The 21,867-nt window shown below is 34.8% G+C and overlaps 1 protein-coding gene across 1 annotated transcript in view; it reads left to right on the forward strand.

Annotated features, from left to right (window-relative positions):
• The first annotated feature begins 224 nt into the window (after positions 1-224).
• Positions 225-21,867, forward strand: part of LIN28B (lin-28 homolog B) — a 126,058-nt gene continuing 104,415 nt past the window's right edge. The window contains exons 1-2 of the mRNA XM_008007473.3: positions 225-309; positions 7,886-8,073. Of these exons, the coding sequence (XP_008005664.2) occupies positions 276-309; positions 7,886-8,073 (222 nt within the window). The 5' untranslated portion in view covers positions 225-275. The remainder of the gene's footprint in view (positions 310-7,885; positions 8,074-21,867) is intronic.

Raw genomic sequence — 21,867 nt, forward strand, 5'->3', positions numbered from 1 at the left:
TCTTTTGACTGCATCTTAATGGTCTTAAATGTTTTAAATGTTCTTTAAATTAGTGTCCTCTACTAGATATAAAAGGCAAGTATATGCCAATTGGTTATCTAATTTTGCTAGGTGAGTCTTAAACTGTAAAAAAAAGTTTACAGGTCTCTTCACAGAGTCTAAACCTGGGCATTTTATTGCTTTCTAATGGCCATTAGGATGAAGAAGAGGCAATTAAATAGGCAATTAATGTAGTACTGACTTGAGCTCTCTGATTTTAGGTTCTTCAGAAGAGGATGAGGTCATTCAACCAGGTTTCATCAGCCCCAGGTTAGTCTTTTTTTTTTTTTTTTTTTTAAATATTTTGTTTAATTAATGTTTTAAAAGATCAAGATCACTAGAGGCATATGAGAACTTGACAGCCCTCAGGAATTCTCCATCCTTTCTACTTTGGCAAGATGGGTACCAAGTCCTCTTATACTCCATCCTGATCACTCCATCTAAAAAACTGGTATTCCCGTAAGAATTACATGGACAACGTCTTCTAGTTAACCACTTTTCCCCACCCCCACTTTTAGCAGTACTGTATTTGGTGATTCCTTTTGCTGTAACTCAAAGCAACATAGATAATAGATATTTAAATGCTTATGGAGATGAATGAAAAGTATTCATGGCTTGGTCATTTTTGTAACTCCCAAAGTAAAATAGGCACTAACAAATATTTGCTGAATTAAATTAAAAATGGAGACATGGTGCTGTTTTAAAATAATTTATCATAACAGAAATAGCACAATATAATATATTAGACATTTTGAGGAAATTTTTCTTATCCAGGGAGCTCTGTCTTGCTTTTCATGAACATATATCAGAATTTGCTCCTCGTTTTCATACTGCAAAACTGAGTCATTTAAACTTTAATATTTTAAACCCAGACTTTTGACATGCTTTCTTATATTATTAAAATTAACTTAAAAGTTATAGCACCATTTTTTAGTAACAATCTTATTTTGATAATAATTTATTACTCTGGCTGGACCAGTACCACTTTGAAGGCATGCATAGGAGCTGTGATATTGCAAAGTGTATGAATATTAATAATAACTACAAGTAAAATGTTATTCTGTTATTAAACTTTTCAAATATAGGATTGTGAGTAGCAAGAGGAAAGCAGTAAGGATCAAAAAGTTTAACGAGGAAACCATGATAAGATTTCCATTTGAGAAACTGCTTTTTTTTAGAGTGAATCTTGACATAGAGATGATACTCCAGTGTCATGAAAAAGAGGATTCTCAAAAGTTGCTACAAATGTTTTAGTATACCAGCTAGTTTCCTCTTATTATTGTTTTCTTTTCATTTATTTATGTTTTATTTTTTTCCCCTTATTATCGACTGCGGTTTTTCTCTGGGGCCAGTTCAGAGACCTTTTTCTTTTCTGTTGGGAAATAATGTTAACACCAATGTGTTAAGTGACTGCAATAAAGTTTCATGTCTGTATTTCCTTGTGATTAAAAAGGATTGGAGGGGAAAGGTACCACTTTCACCAGAAGAATGGTTATTTCTAGAGATTACATTTCAACTTAAGAGACTTTGAATATTCGCTGGTCCAGTTTCCTCACTTTACAGATGAAGAAACTGAGTCCCAGAGAAGTTTAGTGATTAGCCCAAGGCCACAGATTGGTAAATAGGACCATAATTCTGGCCTCCATTTTCTAGCTGATGCTTTTTCTCCACAGATTTGCTTCTCACACATGCTGATTTGCTTCAGGCATCTTTAAAACCTGAAGATTTCTTTTAACTTGTCTCATCTTTTACCCTGCCACTCTTCTTTCCTTTTTCATTTTTGATATACTTGCCCTCTCCCTCCAAATAAACCCAAAGGGTAAATATTGAAATAAATACCTGGGAGACAGTCCACATTCTTATTTCAGTTGATTATTTCTTTTGATGAAATAGAACTTTTTAAAAGAATACTTTTATTAATTGCTTGAGGGAGGAAGAAAGAATAGTACACATTATTTAGTGTTTGCTCCACAGACTTATGGTATTTATTGCAAAAAGGACCTTTAAATTAGGAAACATACATGTTCAAGTAGTACAGTTGAAAAATACTTTCATTTTGCAGCTAAAACATGAAGCTTCCTTTTGTGCCATTCTGGGCAAAGTAATGTAAAACTTAGTACTAAATGCTTTTTCTAACCTGTTACTATTCTAATTAAAGTCATTTAAGAAAGTATTTGTTGAGCACAGTTTGGAAAATATTTTTCCTGCTTATTGGGAGAGAAGTATGTTAATGTAATAGGATTTTTGCTATTCCAAGTTTTTAAAAAGATACTTTCTACGGCTATTAGGTATAATTTTTAAAAATAGAGTTAAAAAATACTTTTTCTACAGAATGTCAGTCTTAAAATAATGCTCCTTTTCTGGATTTTGTTCTAAATATTTTGCTGAAACTGACCAAAGAGAAGGAAGCATTTGCAAATTTTGAAATGTAAAGGGTAATTTTGAAATATAAAGGCAAATTTTGAAATATAAAGGCAATTTGTCTGGGAAACTTAAAATTTATGCTAATCCGTTTCTGTATTTCCATAATTTTACTTTATTATTCTGGGGAAAGTGTGTTAAGTTATTTAAGGAAAGTCTCAATTTCTAACATTGGACCAATTGTGTGAAGCCAGAGCATTTTGCCTCCAGACAAGGAAATTAAATGAGAATAGAATTTTGCATTTTGGAAACAAAAGCAAAGCGATCCAACTATATTCTGAAGTGCCTCTGCTGCAAGACCCACGCACCCAGTCGGGCGCGCCTTGCATTTGACTCCATGTCGTAGGAATGTCAAGAAAGTTACCGCCAAGTGGTTTACCGAAACGGGGTGGAAGGAATCTGGACAGTTTGCCCGACGGGCGGGTCGGCGGCTTTCAGGCAGGAGAGATCTTGCCAGGGGCAGAGAGAGATCCCGAAAATCGCCCCCAGCCGCGCGTCCAGCCCCTTCCAGCCGACGTTTTTTCTTGATCCTCCGAAGGCCCAGGGTGACGTTTGCCATCGCGGCTTCCCGAAAGGACGGCGCCGGGTTTGCTGGAAGACAGCTCAGTTTTAGGCATGGCCCGGTGGGGGTGGGGGTGGTCATTTTCTTGGGTTCAGATTCCCTGTCTTTGACCGCAGTTATCTTAGCTTTAGGAGATTCTGGCATCTCATAGGAAAAGGGATCAAATTATAAATGATACACGTCTGGAAATTCAGTCAAAATAGTAGGTTGTGCATAGTGTTTTTGCCATAGTGGTGAAGGCAGGGGTTTCTTTTGTTTGGTGTTCCTGGGCACAAGATGACAAATGTAAAAGTCCCTTAGTGAGAAATCACCAGCCTTCTTTGGATCTACACCGCTTAGGGAGAGGAGATAGTAAAGTGAGGAATAAAGGGAAAAGTGACTGGGGAGAGAAAGGTGAGAGGAAGCTTCAGAAGGTGGAGGGAAAGCTTAGATCTGCTGGCGCGGGGTCTGGGGTCTCAGGTCTGGGCCGCCTGGGGAGCGACCTGCCTAGAGAGGCGGGTTGCGATGGCAGCGCTGGGCTACAGACCCCGCCTTATTTGCGGGGAGGAGAGGACGGGTGGAGTCACTTGCCGCATTGCCACAGCCCCTCCTCCTAGTTTTAAGAAGAACCGAAGCATTGTTTCTGCTTTAACAGAAGTCACTCATTCCTTATAGTTGAAAACAACGACGGTGGGCTCTGGCACCTCTTTCGGCTCCTTGTACTGTTGGGGGAAAAAAGTCTGGGAAAACGTGTACCTTGTTTTTTAAATGGGGAAGACTGTGATAGCCAACAGGCATATGATAGGTTATTTCCTTGCTTTTTCCCCCCAGTACATGGAGGATTCTTTGTGGCTACTTGAACTCATTTTAAAGACATTTTGAAAGAACTATAAGTCAAGCTATAAAGTATTTGGCTTTTGCAGGAATAAAACACGCCTTTTGAGTCAAACACAGGTCTTTCAGGGACTAAAAACAAGTAGGAAATGAGAAAAAAATTAAAACCAGAAGACTTCAGGAAAGTGACAAATTGGAAAGCATTCTAGGAGACTCATAGGACGACTTTATGTGAAAGAAGCACTCTAGGAGCTTTAAGAGCTTATGGGCAATTTATATTTTAAAAGGATCTTAGGCTCAAAAGTTTGGGGGGAAGGCGCAGAAAAGACAGTGCCATATTCTTAAATTGCTGAGTGATTATTTTGTGTTTCTCAATGTGTCTCCTTCCTTTACTTCTCTCCTTTTCCAACTTCTTTGCTTTCTTATTCCTTTTCCCCTCTACCCTTCCCTCGCCTCTTCTCTTCCCCTTTCTTTTACCCTCCCCCAAGGTATGTAAATGCATTTGTCTTAAATTCTTCATGAACGAATTTTAGAGGATTTTTCAGGGTTCCCAGTTGGAAAAAGCCTTCTACACAACTTGAAAGGCTGATGTCCTTCTCAGGAAATGAATGAGTCGATAACCTCTGACACCAGTGACCACTCCAGTGAACCTTACCTTAATTCCACTAATACTGGAGGCCCCCAATCAGGCAAGACTGTGAATCTCATAACTCTACTGTACAGTGTAGTTCAGTTGTGGTATTCCACACTTTGCATCCACATTCAAAATAAATTTGAATTTCATCAAATTTAACAATAAACAGATTCTGGATCTACCTACATATTATGATTCTGGTTTTATAATGACTAAACTGTTTTCTAATTAAAAGTAAACTTAAATGAATATTTTACAAAGCTAAACTATACTGGCCTGTGAATTTTGTGATCATTACTTTTATGTAAATAATAGCACTTCACCTCAATTTACATGAATACTTTCTGAGATTTTTTTTCCTTTGATACCGGATGTTGATTTTTTAAAGTGATTATTAAAATATGAAAAACATACAAATTACTTTCTCGATTTCATATTATGTCACAAGCTTAGCCTGTAATGCTATCATTGAGATTACTTTTTTGTCAGTGTAATCAGTATGATAGAAGTAATTTCTACCATCAAAATAATGCCTAGTAAATGTTTTGTTAGTAAATAATTTTTTCATAGCCTTGCGCTTTTGTTAAACTTTCAAAGTCATTGGATTTTTGCACCTTTTCTTTTCTCCCTAACAGCTGGCACATGGTTATTCCTTCCAAAATAAATAAAATGAGAAAGTAGCCCTTTTTCCTAAAGAGAAATAACAAAAGGAGTAACATACAAAAAAAATCTTTCCAAATTGATTAGTTTTGATTAAACCTTTTATCACAAACAGCTGAAAATAACTTCTATTTTTTATACATCCGTTTTCCAATCTGAACCAATTAAATTTATATTTAGTTGTTTAATATGGGGAGGGAGTATAAATAGGTGGATACAGCTTTTTCCATAGCTCTTCGATTCCTAATCCCTACATTTTAGCTTGTGTGAAACTGTGCTGGAGTGTGGACGTGTTTGAAGAGACTGGGAGGGGGATTGCTGGCATGGTGGGGGAGGGTCAACTCAGTAGCTTTGTCGAAGGAAGTGGTATCTGAACAGTTAGTTTCTTGGTAAACTGCTTGTTTAAGAAAATGGGGGGTGGGGTAGGCAAGTCTGGTGGTGCGTTTTAAGGTTTTAAAACAGGTAATATTTTATTTTTTAAAAGAAATAAAGCATTTTTAGTTAATCTGTAATATTTATTGTTGTATTCAATAAGGGCAGTAATACTATTGCCAGCATCTTGTAATCAATCGTTTGAACCAGTTTGAAAGGTAAAGGGGTAGGCATTTTGAAGCTGGGGGTCAGTCGAGGAAGGACAGTAGGAGCTTCCTCCGTTATTACATTTTCGTTTATTCAACTCTTCTGGCCATTGGTAGTGGACTTTTAAAATGTCAGGGTACAAGTCAATATGATATGAATTTACCTTTTTTCTCCCACTTGTCCTTCTTTCTCCACCCCACCCCCTGCCTGCGCCGGCTTTTTTTCTCTCCCACCTCTTTCTCTGACTCTGCTGCCGCCTATCCTGGCGGCTCCTCTTCACCTCCCCTGCCTGGAGATCCCCTCCCCCTCCTGCCCTATGTCCTCCGGCTCTTGGGGAACAATCGCCACTGATTGAGGTTCACTCTATGTTAGGCTGGAAAACTGGGCTGTTATTTAGGAAGTCATTAATCACATCTCCTCCCCCGGAAAGAGATGGCAGAGAAACCTGTGAAGTACAATTCCTTACCAGCCCCCTCTAAAATTTTCCAAAATGGTTTACTTAAACACAATTTGACTATATGAAGGTGATAACGATTTTTCTAGTAGGATTTTATTTTAAATTTGAAAATATTTCGGGCATAATCAGGTAACTTATGTGCCTCTGCCTTTTCCTAGGTGTATGTTTTCATAATCTAAAGTTTCATGGGGATGTAATTAGGTTTAATTAGATCTTTTATAAATTATATATTTTCCTCTAAGAATTGAATTAAATATGAAATTAGCGTTCCAAGCAGGTTTACTGCCATGGAATAGCTGAATTCTTAAGGGGAAAAAAAGCGTTAACATCGGTTGTTTTATTTAAACGACCCCCTCCCATGATTTTATTTATTCGGGCTTGTGTGTAATGCACGCGTGTGCACATATATGACTGTGCCTTTTTTCTAAATCTATGATTCACAAGGACCCTCCATTGTGTTTAAGTAGAAGCACAAAATCAGCATTCTGATTTACCCTAAAGAAGCGTTCCAAATGGTCTTTAAGATAACATGTTTGAGTTTTTCGTGTTCATTCATAAATTATTTTGATGTCAGCATAGATGAAATGGCGATTGGTTATCTCTTCCTCTTGCCAGCCCCTTAAGGATACGAGGTGAAATTAGTAGCAAGAAAGCATGTAATTGACAAAGTCACGTGTGCTCAGGGGGCCAGAAACTGGAGAGAGGAGAGAAAAAAATCAAAAGAAGGAAAGCACATTAGACCATGCGAGCTAAATTTGTGATCGCACAAAATCAAGATGTTAGATTGATGCAGAAGATCACTCCGTTCCAAAGGGAAAGTTTTCATCTCACGAGTTTGGAGCTGAGGGCCCGTGGGGCAACATGGCCGAAGGTTAATTTTCTTTTCTATTGTTTTACTGTGAATTTCTTTCTTCTTTTCTCCTCCCCCTCCCCCTCTCCCACCCTTCTTTGACCGTCTCCCCCTTCCCCTTTTACCCCAATACTGGGCATTACCTCCCAACCCCCCATCACGCAGTGGGGCTTTCTGCAAACCTATTGTTATAGATCTCCAAAAATGTTTTGTACCGCCCACACTGATTCACAACTTGAAAAGCTTTCAGGGGGCTATTGTTTGAATTGTGTGAGTGTGATTAAGCGCAGTTTCAGTTAGTGAGCCCAAGAAAACTTTTATACACCTGCCCCCTCCCCCATTCCACCCCAACTTTAATTGAAAGTTATTGGGGGGGAGGGGAATGCACATTGCAAATAACGCTGGATTCACTGCTGCCCCATGTGCCTTAACTAGTAGCTCTAAACCGTCTTCACGATTTCTCTTTCCTCCTCGTGCCCGCCGGAGAGAATAGTTTTGTTGAAAATTTCTCTTTGTCAATGGGATCAGTATTAAATCAGCAATATACAAGTAAAGTATCGCATGTTATAATGTAAAATGTGGCTGAAAAATGGAGTTAAATGAAAAGGAACACGTATGTATAGAAACGTGGAAGTTGGTGTGATCGATAGAACAGTGTGGCTTCCCCCTCCCCCGCTTTCCTTTTAACCCTTTATATTTTAAATATTTTCTGTAGGAGAAAAGAAATCAAACCATTAAAAAAAAATTTTTTTTTGTTACCATTCCCCTACACTCCCACCAGGCAACTTTTTTTTTTTTTTTTTTTTCCAAATCTTTGAATGCACATTGAATGGGAATACAGACTGACTTTTTTGTCCTGTTCCTTCTCAGGCGGGGCGAGCAAAGGTGGTGGAGAAGAGCCCGGGAAGCTGCCGGAGCCGGCAGAGGAGGAATCCCAGGTTTTGCGCGGAACTGGCCACTGTAAGTGGTTCAATGTGCGCATGGGATTTGGATTCATCTCCATGATAAACCGAGAGGGAAGCCCCTTGGATATTCCAGTCGATGTATTTGTACACCAAGTAAGCCAAGCTTTTTTTTCCCCCCTCTTCATCTTTTTCCATGTGGAGGAGCTGATCAGTAGTTATGCCAATAGACGTACAAGAAGATGCCCTTCGGTATATTGAAAGACAAAATTTTCCCTGAAATTACTAGGTAGTGCAGTGTTTAGGGTACGTGTATGGGCCTTTTCCTGGGTTTTCTGTCAAAAGAGAAAAGAAAATATTTGAAATTTCACTATATATGTTCAGGTTAATGTTATTAGCATTTCCCCATGCTTCATTCTACAGCGAACTAGTGTTCATGTAGCTTCCGGTATTATCTATACAATATACTCTGTCGCCTGTATCTGGTGAATGGGTAGAAAAATGAAGAAACATGATCATTTTACGGTTGAAAAAACAAAGTGAAACAGTTTGCTGTGGAAAGAAATGTATAGATTGCCTTATTTTAGACACCTCTAGTCACAGTAGCTCCCTTTATTATTTCATCGCTGCCTGTCCAGTAGTCATTTTGTAGACTCAGATAAAAATAATTTGACTTCATAGTAAAATAAAATAGAACACTGTTGACCTAGTATGATTGTAAAGAAATGCGTGCAATAGAGGGATGCTTGACAAACATTTTAGAAATGTGCTCCGTGTAGTCAGTGGTCTAAGTATACTGTCTCTTTAAGAGACTGAACTCAAAAAAACATGTGGCCAGAGGCGGCTCTAGTTTGTATGTTTAAAATGTGCTGGTCTGCTACTTGGGGTAAATTTCAACCTTTGCTTATATTGTGTTGTAATTTTTAAAGATGTTTTAATACCAAACAGAATTTCATTGCTTCCCATTTTCAAAATTTTATCCAGGAAATAATGAATTAATACTTCTGCCTTTACTCCTCTCTACTGCTTAATCCCTTTATAATAAAAAAGATACTTTTATGGAAGCCTGATTGTTTCCTCAAAAAAAGGTAAATATAAATTTTCTGTAGCGAATTCATAGTTAGAAATAAAGAGGTTTAGGACTAAAGAGGTTTATTTTGGCATGATATCTAAGTTAAAAAGAATTGAATGAATGACTGTTAATACTGCAGATTGACTGACAGATACATGCATGAAATACTTGGTATATTTGCTTGAAAAGTATGTATTTGGTACTGTGTTGCATGTTCCTAGTAATATTTATACCCCCTTCCCTAAGGAATATCATCTTCAAATTAAATATATAAACAATAGAAACATATGAAACCATTCTGTTTTGATCTGTTGTCCTTTGGTGCTTGGTAGCTTCCTGACCTTGCTGTGTGGTGTGTGTTTTCCTTTCCTGAAGGCCTGGCCATCATTATTGGCTGTTTATATGTGGAAGGATCAGCATAATCTGTGAATTGAAACAGGGTTTAAATACACAAATACGAGTCCACATACAGACTACTGGATTTTATGCTTCCTATTTTATAGTGCAAAATGAAGCTACATTTTCTGTTTTTTCCCTTCTAAGACTGGATGACAAAAATCATTGACAAATCCATTTTCTCTCAGGCTCTTTCTTCCCCCTTTGAACCTTCTTTAGGTTGTTAAATTGTTTTTTACGATCTCATAAATTTGTTTTATAGATAAATGAAAAAAATAGCCCTTTTCTTCTTTGTCTGGTCACACCTTTTTATAATTTGACTTTCTGTGTTTACCTTCTAAAATATTCAAATGTTAAGATATTTTATTAACCAATATTAATGTTTAGATCCATGAGACATTTGTGTTTACACTATTTAATGATTATATATTGGTAAACATTTCTCTATTCACTGAATTAAAACATATAGCTGTTAAAGTTTTTTTAATATATAGCTGTTTCTAGACTATAAACATTGATTTTTAAATAGTTGACTTAATTTTCAGTTACATACAGTATATATGTACAGTTCATGTATATATTAAAAGGACAGTATTAAATGATGCCTAAAGAGGTTTCTTATATTGTAATTTACATACATTGTATATAAATTGTATGAATAATTGTTTTGAAGAAGGCAGGAATCCTACTGATATTAGCCAAGCAACTACAAGTAACAGTTAGATGGTTGTAAATGATATAGGTATTATGTGTGCATCCCTTGTGGAATAAGGTTACAATTCATGACTATTTCATAGAATTAAAAAAATTTTTATTACTATTTGAGAGGCCATTTTAGTTCTATAAGCATTTTTGAAAACATTCCAGGTTTTGTATCTATGTACTATTTTGTTGTAAAAGGATATGTATCATAGATGATTAGGAATTTTAAATGTTCAACTGTACCTGTATCTACTCAAAATATTTTAAATATATGACATAGTTTTTTTTGGAGTGTTTGGAAGCACATGTGACATTGGATTTTTTTTTTTTTTTGAAGTATTCTGAAGCATTTTTAATATGTATTTGGGGAAATAAAAAACAAATTATTTGTGTCTTTAATAAATATATAAAAATTTATGCTAAGGCACCTGGGATACTTTTTCTCTTAAAAATAGTGATTGCAAGTAACCATATATCAAAACGTATTCAGTTGCTTCAAAATAAAGAGAATGTATATATGTGTGTTTTAAAATTGAGCTGTGTATTTGTAGTTATGTATATTTATAGTTACATAATTCTACTTAAAATTTATTGGCAGTAATACAGTCAAACTTTCTTGTAGTTCCTGTGATGTCACCAAATCCTCAAAAAGAAACACATGCCTAGGTGCTGTACTTTATCTCTCTTTAGACATGTTGATAAATGCTGTGAGATTCTGCTGTTTGAGGATGGTATGTAACCATTGATGGTTTAAAATGACAGTATGCATTTGATTTTCTAATGTTAACTTGTAATTTAACTAGTTCCTATTTTTATTATGTGAAAATATATATTCTGACCCATGTTAATTGTGAAACATTGATGCAGTTCAGTAATGAATATTTTATTTTTAAATATTTAACAAAATATATAAGTATTATATTTGTGAATTTTGTCATATCTCACTGTTGAGGTTTTTAAAAAATATTTAATAAAATAGGAAATTTTTGATTATTTTATTTTTAAATATAAATTTTTAAGAATTTCTTAAGTATCCAATGCAAACACAGATTTGTTTCAAATGAAGTAAGGATATATGTGGTTAATACAGATTTGTTAAGTCTAGATTCTTTTTTTTTTTTTTGAGGTGGAGTCTTGCACTGTCACCCAGGCTGGAGTGCAGTGGTAAGATCTTGGCTCACTGCAACCCCTGCCTCGCGGGTTCAAGCAATTCTGCTGCCTCAGCTCCCGAGTAACTGGGATTACAGGTGCCCGCCACCACGCCTGGCTAATTTTTTGTATTTTTAGTAGAGATGGGGTTTCACTGTGTTGGCCAGGCTGGTCTCGAACTCCTAACCTCGTGATCCGCCTGCCTCCGCCTCCCAAAGTGCTGGCATTACAGGCGTGAGCCACTGCGCCCGGCTGTAAGTATAGATTCTTACTAAGGTGATTTCATAAATTAGAATATGATTATTTAGTAAGTGCCAGTAATTAATACTTCTACCAGTTTCTTACATTTTTTAAAATCACGGTTAGATTTAGGATGACATTTACATTACCTGGAGAATGTTACTGGCAGTTTTTTGAAATGTTAAAAGTTCTTAATAAGACTTAAATGTTTGATGGTACTTTAGAAGAATAGAATGGTAATTAAATATTAGATCTCTTTTGGAGAAGGGCAGTGTTAACTTAATAACTACCTACTGATGTTTGTTATATAGGTTTTTTAGTAGATTTTAATATTTATTTCCAAAGTCGTTATCTTACCTAATAAGATAAAATGATCATTTGAATTTGATTTTGTTCTAGGGAGGTGTAGAATACGTTCTCCTTATTGCTCTCTCCTCAGCTTATGTGCATAATAATACTTTCTTCACATATAGGGTTTATATATACTTGGAATTCCTTGCCATCAAATATGATACAATTGTTTACGTAAATGTATTTCATTTATTTCATAATGTATGCATAGTGTTTGTATCTCTTTTTTTCTCAAAGAAAAAGAGTAATTTCAAAATGACTGCAATTTAGCTACCATTACTCAGTAGGCCTAAATATTAATAATTTACCTTTATTCATCTTCATTTACCTTACAAATATTGGTGTTTTCTTCTTATGGTCTTTATTTTTGAATTAGATTTTGATGTTTATGGATAATTCAAATGCCCACATTAGAAAGGCTTTATATATTTTATGTTCCTTTGCTTCAAAAATATCTCAAGGAGTAATGGAAATAGAAAAAATAAGAATCGTTATTGTTACTGAGTTAAAGCATTAACAGTAAGAGATCTGAAAACATTTAGAGATGACTAATACTTAAATATATGAAAAATTTCTTACACATAGTTCAATCAATTGATCTAATATAGAGTTCTTATATATTTTATTAATTATACAATGTAGGAAAACATTTATTTCAGTATGTTCATTAAGGTCTTTTCATAATATTTCATTGCTGATTAGCCATGTTTAGTTTTGTTATAGTTAAGCATAAAATCATTTTTCACATGAAGAATATGTGTGATTATTATTATTCTCTGGACTGCTTAATATGCCAGTTTAAAAAAAGACATCTTGGAAACTTAAAAATGTGATCATAAACAGTTACAGCTCATTTGTATAGTGAGTTATACATTTTAATATTTTAAAAATAGTTTATAACCTACCAGATTTTTAAGATGATTTGCCCAGTTCACCAATTTCAGAGAATCCCAAGCTAAGTGCTTTAAGGTCGTTTAATTGTAATATCACGTTTAAAGGCATTTATTATAAAACAAAATTTTATAAGATTTATTAATGTAGCCCTAAAGATACTTTTGATTTTCAAGTGGTGGTGCATTTTCCAGACTCTTTTTCATGTATTTAAGTTCTACAAAGATATTCTGATTCAATTTAAATGTGAAATGTGAATTAGGTACATATTGAAAATGTAGTCCTTTCTCCTATTTTAAAGATTATTGGTGTACTTCTTAAATATTTTTCTCCTACCTTTTTAAAGAGCAGTTTTAGGTTCACAGCAAAATTAAGAGGAAAATACATAGATTTTTCCATGTACCCTTGCCCCTTCAAATGCATAGCATCCTCCATTATCAACATCCCCTACCAAGAGTGGCACATTTGTTTCAAATAATGAATGTACATTGACACATCATAATCACACAGAGTCCATAGCTTACATTAGTGTTAGCCTTTGGTGTTGCATGTTCTCGCTAATTTTTGATTCCTCTTTTATTTTAAAAGACTCTTCACAACAAATGAACGCAGTAAATCAAATAATTATTTTTTAAATAAAAATGTGAGTGTCAAATCACAAGTATTCAGTGTAACCTTTTAAAACATGTCTTTAACTTGTCTCAGAGTTCTTAGGTTTCATGAGAAATTAAAAGTTTGTTACCTGCGTTCAACTTGGTAGATTAAAAATTGAGTCCTTCACTGTAATTTTTGTTGCTTTCAGGCAGCAACAAAATATTATTTGGATTTGGTTGAATTCTTCCTCTTCAGAGATAGTTAGAAATATTACAGATAGTTATGTCTACTTTAACTGACCAGCTCTTTTGGTGTTGTGATTAACTTAAAAGTTGCTAGTTAGAAATAAGATGCACTGTATTGTTTTTGTTTCTTTGAGACTAAGTTGTCCAGGCTGACCTGGAACTCCTAGCTAGTCTCAAGAGATACTCGCTCCTCAGCCTCCGTAATAGCTGGGACTACAGGCATTCCCCACCATGCCTAGCTTGATGTATTGTATTTTTACGTCTAAACTGAGAATAACCTAAACAAAGTGAAGATACTTCTGATGAATTAAACTGGAAAGTTATCTTAAATGTTGTACTTGATTTGGAATGAAATATGGAATATTTTATCATTATCAAAGACTATCGTTTTTTATACCTTGAGATATTTCCCCTGAGTTTTGAGTAACAGGAAATTCAGCTTATTTAATATATAGTTACAATAGATGGCATTTTACCATTTACAGTGCATAAGAAACTTAACTGATTTATATTCCTCCCTAAAATAATTTGATTATAGCATCTTCTAATATCATAAAAGTTGATAACAGTAATGTGTTTAAAAAAGTACATTGCAGGTGAGTGGGGTACCTTTAAAAATGATCTTTTAATGAGTAGCTTATCAAACAAGTAATGAAAGTACCATGTTGCATTTTGATACATCAGGATACATCTAATCGTTTATCTCAAATTGGAGGACAGTCTGATTATTGCTTCTTCCTTTTCAATATCTAAATATTTGACAATTTGGAAATATTTTCTAAATAAGATTTACAAATAATTGATAGATTTAGTCCTATAATTTTTTCTATAATTTTCTGTTAGTTGGAGTAATAATACCTAACTTTTTAAGTTGTTTTGAAGAGTAGAGGTAATGTTATATAAACTGCCTACTAAGTATCTGTTGAGAAAATAAACTAATGTAAACTGGTCTTTGCCAAAAGAATCATGGTTAAATTATTTTCAGTGGTGTATACTCATGGTGGATAATTAAGCTGGTCTTTTATGTGTTTTTTTAAAAATTGGGCAAAATGTGTTGTATATTAATAGTTTAATTTCCATTACAGTTGACGCTAAGGCTTTTTATTATAGTTTTCTGGTATAGAATATTGTTTTTGTTATTTAAAATAATTATTTTGGCTGAACATGGTGGCTCATGCCTGTAATCCCAGCACTTTGGGAGGCTGAGGCTGGCGGATTGAGCCAGCCTGGGTAACATGGCAAAACTCTGTACCTACCAAAAAAATGAGCTAGGCGTGATGGCATGCACCTGTGGTCCCAGCTGTCATGGAGGCTGAGGTAAGAGGATCACTTCTTGAACCCAGGAGGCAGAGGCCACAATGAGCTGAGATCACTCCACTGTACTCCAGTCTGGGTGACAGAGCAATACGGTCTCTAAAATTATTTTTTTTGAGATGGGGTCTCACTCTGTTGCCTAGGCTAGAGTGCAGTGGCAGGATCATAGCTCACTGAAGCCTTTACTTCCTGGGCTCAAGTGATCCTCCTGCCTTGGCCTCCTAACATCTGGGATTACAGGCATGAGCAACTGCGCCAGGCCTAGAATATTGTTTAAAATATCAGGATATAAACTACAGCTTGGAAATATTTTTGTTATACAGATATTTTGGTTTTAATAATTGTTGTAACATAAGATTTTACCTGTATAAGATTTTACCTGTGTACATATGTATTTTGTGTATTCATTATAAGCTAAAGAAAAATACTGTTTTAAATAGTCCTGCTGTGATAATTTAATACCATTTTTTGATTAATAATTATTTAATCTTTGTAAGATAGTGTAGAATGATAAAGATTCTGGTCAAATCAGTATTGAAATCCCAGTTTATTAGATACCTGTGAGGGAAATAAGTTACCTTGTCAGTATCTCAATGGCCTATAAATGGAAGGACAAAAATAGTACCCACTTTGTATAGGGCTGTTAGGAGGATTACATGTTATTACATATGTAAAGCACCTAACACAAACTTGGCAGATAGTAGGGACTCAATGTGTATTGTACATAATTATTGTTATAAAGGAGAAGTAGTGTGGTATTGTGAGAGAAAAAACCATGGGAATGAGTATTTGACTTCGGCTCTGCCACTTGGTTGGTTTATAACTTTTGACTGGTCACTTCCTGGGAGCTTCAGTGTTCTCATGGGTAAAATGTGATAAATAATATTTTCCTCTTAATTTTAGAGGGTTATGGTAAGGGTCAATTGAAATAATACACATGAAAATAATTTAAAAACCCTAACGATCTCAGGTTTTAGTTTTAATCTTTTTTTCAAGAGCTATGTTTTTATTAATCATTTTAATTATGAATTTTTCTGGTTTTTGTTTTGAGACAGTGTATTGCTCTTGCCCAGGCTGGAGTGCAGTGGTGGGATCATGGCTCGCTGCAACCTCAAACTCCCGACTCAAGCAATTATCCCACCTGAGCCTTCTGAGATGCTGGGACTATAGGTGTACATCACCATTCCTGGCTGATATTTTTTATTATATTTGTAGAGATGGGGTTTCCCTATGTTGCCCAGGCTGGTCTCTAACTCCTGGGCATAAGGGATCCTCCCACCTCAGCCTGCCAAAGTTGCAGAGATTTACAGCGTGAGTCACCACGCCTGACCTCACTTTGGTTTTCTCTAGTTTTTTTCTGCCTGAAAATTAACCTTTATTCTAGTAGTTTCTGTGCTTGTGAATGAGATTAATTCATATGCATTTTACTGATCTTCAGTATAATGTTAATTACATTTATCATTATGGTATTTTTTCATGTGCTGTAATCTTACTTAAAGTGCATAATTAGGCTTATTGATGTTCATGTTTCTTGTCAGAAATTTATTGAATTGGTCAGGTGTGGTGGCTCATGCCTGTAGTCCCAGCACTTTGGGAGGCTGAGGGGGGTGGATCACTTGAGGTCAGCAATTCGAGACCAGCCTGGCTAACGTGGTAAAACCCTGTCTCTACTAAAAATACAAAAAATTAGGCCTGGTGGCACATGCTTGTAATCCCAGCTGTTTGGAAGGCTGAGGCAGGAGAATCGCTTCAACCCTGGAGGTGGAGGTTGCAGTGAATCGAGATCATGCCATTGCACTCCAGGCAACGAGCAAAACTCCCTCTCAAAAAGAAAAGAAAAGAAATTTATTGAATTTCGATCCGACTCGGTTTTTGTATAAACATTTTTTAAATTTTTATTTAATTAATTATTATTGTTATTATTATTATTATCATTTTTTAGAAACAGGGTCTTCCTCAGTCACCCAGGCTGGCGTGCAGTGGTGGTATTATAGCCTACTGCCACATCAAACTCCTGGCTGCAGCAGTTATCCAACCTGAGCCTTCTGAGTAGCTGGGACTACAGGCGTGTACCAGCATGCTGAGCTGATATTTTTTATTATATTTGTAGCGATGTGGTCTCCCTGTTTCACGGCCTGGTCTCGAGATTCTGGGCTCAAGGGATCCTCCCACCTCAGCCTTTAGAGTAGCTGGGATGACAGGTGTGCACCACCATGCCTAGCACATGCCACTGTGCCTGGCGAATTTTTAAAATTTTTTGTAGAGACAGGAGCTTTGCCTTGTTGACCAGGCTGGTTTAGAACTCCTGGCTTCAGGTGATCCTGCTGCCTCTGCCTCCTTAAGTGCTGGGATTACAGATGTGAGCCACTTTGCTCAGCTTGTACAAACATTTTTAGACATGTAAATCAACAAGATGGCTTAACGTCATAGAAAAGTATTAACTTTTAAAAAATGATTATAAAAATCGTGGTTCAGTAAAGTTAACTAATTTTTATTGATCACTTACTATGTGAAACACTGTTGGTTTGGTATTTCCATTTTAGCAAACTAAGTTTTTTCCAGTTAATTCTCATTATTTGCATATAAGGCATAAAAGCAAAAGATCATTTTTCCTGTGTTCTATTCACTTCCTGTTATGAAGTCTAACTATACAGCCTCTACCAATTTAATTTTGGGATAGCTAAGATAAAAAGCAAATATTAGTTTTAAAATTTTGAGCTAAATGCAATGATTTTCCAATAGTATTAAAATAATGTTTTTCACATTTCATGTGGAGAAACTGTTTTTGCCAGTGCTTAGAATCATTAATTTATTGTGCTATTAATAATACTTAATTTCTACCAGCTGCTTTAAATCTTTTGTCATAACAGCCCACTTTAAAAAATCAAAACCCACTTTAATTTATTATTTTTGTTAAAGTTAGACTTTTTAAATCTTGTAAGTTTAATTTGGTAATAACTCTTAAGTTTGCTATTTCATTTTATGGTGTTATAGGATACAAAGACTCTATATAAATTTCAAATTACTTTTACTTTGGCCAAGATTTGTTAATGATCATTTTTTTTTTAAGCTTTTGTAAGCAGTTTCCTAGGCCGTTAGATATAGTGACTAGAATGTTCCCAGATCCTATAATGCTTAAATTATTTTATCTTAGCTTTTTTTTTTTTTTCCCATTCAAATGAATTGTCTTTATCCTTAGTTCAGTCTGTAACAGAAGTCTGGCAACATAGGTTATAGGTATCACTTTAAATATTTAATAGATCCTTAATATATTGTAAAGCTTGGAATGAATTATATCAACTTTTCTTCCTGTGTGATTTTAATAATACATGATTTTTTATGATATGTAAGCACTGATCCTTCCAAATTCGTCACACTTTTCAACAGCTCCTTTAAATAGATTAAATGATATTTTAGAGACATATACATAACACAGCTCAGTGTAAGCCATACATTTTTTTTTAAAGTGCATCTTTTTCAGTTTTCACAAGAAAAAAAACTTCTCTTTTCAGGGATTGATTAAACTGAGCATTAGAAGTTTAGTCACAGTATTGGCCTCATGTTTTAGCTCTCTAATTAAAAATTTTCGTTGAATACTCAATCTAAGAACACTTGGATTTGCATGTTTGCCCCTTTCACTGTTTCCTCCCCCATGCCATTGAAGAATTTTGAATGGTGAGGAATTTGTGCCCTTTGGCTCAGGTTGCAGGCCCACTTGATCAAGCCACAGAAGCCAGGGTCAGAACTATTCATTGCTTATCTTTTCCTTGGGCCACTTGTAAAGCCTGCTTTCTGCTCTGGGAAACAAAATAAAACAACAACAAAAAGCCCCACAAACAACTCTTTATATTGGACATATATAAAGCCTGCAGCATAAAAATGGGCATAATAGTTGATTCTTTATTGGGACTCTCCATGGGTTAATTTCATTATCTTAAGAAGTTTTTCATTGCATTGCAGCTTATTTGATGTATATACTTTAAATGCATGTTATTTTATATGGTATGGTATCCTGTTGGTAGTGAAAGTGCGGTCCTGTGATGTTTTTCTCTTAGGTTGAGATTTACCACTTTTGAAATGTAATGATTACTTTTAAGTAAATTGAATTAATTTGAATGAGAGCTATAAAAAGTCCTAAAGTATTTTATTTTGATATACTTAATTTCTAACATTTATGTAGACATTTAAAGCTTCCCTGAATTAATAACAGCACAAGTTTATGAGCTGTTCCAATAATGGTGCAAAGACTACATCTAGACCCAGGTTTAAACAAACACAAAACACTTTGTTCTTATCTTAGCATCCCTTAAAAGTATACAGCTCTGGTTCAGGACCTCAGGACCACCCATCACCCTGGACATTGGATACTCCTATTTATTCAAGAGGCTTGTGAAGTATCTGTGTGCCAGTGGGGGATGGTGTGTGTATCTGTATAAGGAATCACAGTTAGGTGATTTTACCCCAATAAAAGCTTCAACATTGTTTATAAACTGAATTTTGTCCCTGAAGAATTTTCTAGTTGTAAAACCTAATTTGTATTAAGTGCTTGTTATTTTATTTAAGTGCTGGCTGCAATCTTCGCATTTTTGATGTTTTCAGAAGGTTAAAGTGGGCCTCTATTAAGATTAATCTTAATTCAGTATAATTTTTTGGTTTTCAGGCCCCACCCTTTGGCTTTGGATAGCTAATACTAAGGTTTTGTTTCTTCCTGTAGAAAGGAAAGGAAAGAAAACTTTCTCTTTCATTGCTTAAGTCATGTGACTTCCCTTTTAGTTGGTCACAGATAGGATTGAAGTGAATCTCAGAATGAAGCATAAAACTTCGAGAAAATATTTATCGATACGTGTCTTGTTTAATTTCATATGCTTTATCTTACATTACCTCCATGCTGTTGTTTTTTAGGAAGCTGAAAAAAATTACTACTACATAGATTTTTAAAATAATATGGACCTTCTAATCTATACCGTGGTAGTTTCTTAGTTACTTATTTTTCTGTCAGTTATCTTTTAGTATCATTTGAGATTTCTAAACTGTAGCTTGTTTCCCAGAACTCATAGTGTAGAGAAAGTAGAGGTGGTGGTTGGGAGACGTTAGCAAGAAATAATTGCTGGCAGAACAAAAGAAAGAAATACATTATAGGACTGCGTGTAAAATACAAGAGGGAATTAATTAGATGTATTTCATCTTGCTCTTCTGACCCACCTCCTAACAGTTAGCATAGGGTAGCTAGCTGTTTAGAAGAAAATCCAATCCACCTCCTATGATATTTACATAATTTTTTATAAAGTTAAATGAGGATACATGTTTGATGCTTATTCCTAATTTGGTGACTTAGTCATGATGTTCTAGTTTATTGTGAACCATTAAATATTCGATCTTAAAGTTATTTTAATTTGTTCTTAAGCTACTTGTATTTAAATGTTTAAATTCTATTTTAGTAAACAGTATAGCTGTCTCCAAATAATAACTAAAATATTTGAAACAACAATAGTTTCAAAAATAGTACCCTCTCTGCCATTGATTTTTAAAATATGTCATTTATTGGCATATTTTTATGCAAATAAGTATTTTTAAAAGACTTCTAAGAATACCGTATAGACCACCCTTGACATAAGTAATTATATTTTAAAATCTAATAGGCATTTTTGTTTAAAATATTTTATTTCAATGAGTATTGATTGTTTATGTAAAAATTTCTTCCTTAAATTTTCATAGTCTTGTAGATCTTAAAAGACAATGATATTTGGTCATATGATCTTCCTATCAATCCAAGATAACTTTTAAGTTAACCAGATTTATAAATACAATCTTTTGGTCCGCTTTTAGGATGAATAATGAGAGAAACAAAGTCATCTTTTAATTTTTAGTAGTGTTTTGTGGTAAGTTTATTTTACCTTTAAAAGTTAAATACAAGATTTGTTGAGGTACATAGAAAGGCTACTTAAGTTTCTATTGGTAACAGTGGGTTATCAGCCTTTCAAGAACTAGGATCAGGTATGAAGTCTGTAATTAATGTATTGGTCTGTGCTTTCATTGACATTAGAATTTACAGCAATTGATTTATTTTTTATGTCGTCTACAATTGAATGTGTCAACTTCTGTTTACTTAATTAAATTTAAATTTTTATTGATTTTTTAATTAATGCTTAAGTTGTCACTTAAATTTTGCTTTTTGGAAAGGTTTAGAATACCAAATCTTTCAAATCCATGATCCTCCCTCATTTGTTATTTTGATTAGCAAGGTATCCAGAAAACACTAACAACTATTATTAAGCATTTAAATCTAGTACTAACGTTTATTGTTGAAATTATTTGTATCCTAGAATTAGTGTTATTTATTTATTTGTTTGTTTGTGATAGGGTCTCGCTCTGTCTCCCAGTCTGTAGTGCAGTGGCGCAGTCTCTCACTGCAACCTCCGCCTCCCGGGTTCAGGTGATTCTCATGCTTCAGCCTCCTGAGCATCTGGGACTACAGGCGTGCGCCACCACACCTGGCTAATTTTTGTATTTTTTAATAGACAGTGGGGTTTCGTTGGCCAGGCTGGTCTTGAACTCCTGACCTCAGGTAATCCACCTTGACCTCCCAAAGTGCCAGGATTATAGGTGTGAGCCACTATGCCTGGCCTACTGTGAGTTTTAAAATAAAAAGGTAAACAAAAGCCTGTTTTTAAAGAAGTGCTACCTTGGTTTTTTTGTGTGACACAGGCTTTAAAAAAAAAAAAACCTAACAAAATTTGGTACTAATTAATAACAAAACTTAGAAGCAAAAGGTGAAAAGTTGAGGATTTTCCCCTTTACACCTGTTTTCTTCCTTCCGAATTTTTGTTTAACTTCTGTGGAGAAAAGTAGTTTTTAAAATGAATGTATTTGGGTTTTAAGTGTCTTCATGTTTTGTCAAAAATACAAGGTTAGTTTGCTAGGGGGGTAACACCATTAGATGTGTTGCTACTTGTTTTCATGTGGGTTACTGTAAGTTTAAGTTTAATGAATTATTTG

The sequence above is a fragment of the Chlorocebus sabaeus genome, chromosome 13, assembly GCF_047675955.1.
Source record: "Chlorocebus sabaeus isolate Y175 chromosome 13, mChlSab1.0.hap1, whole genome shotgun sequence".
NCBI lineage: Eukaryota > Metazoa > Chordata > Mammalia > Primates > Cercopithecidae > Chlorocebus > Chlorocebus sabaeus.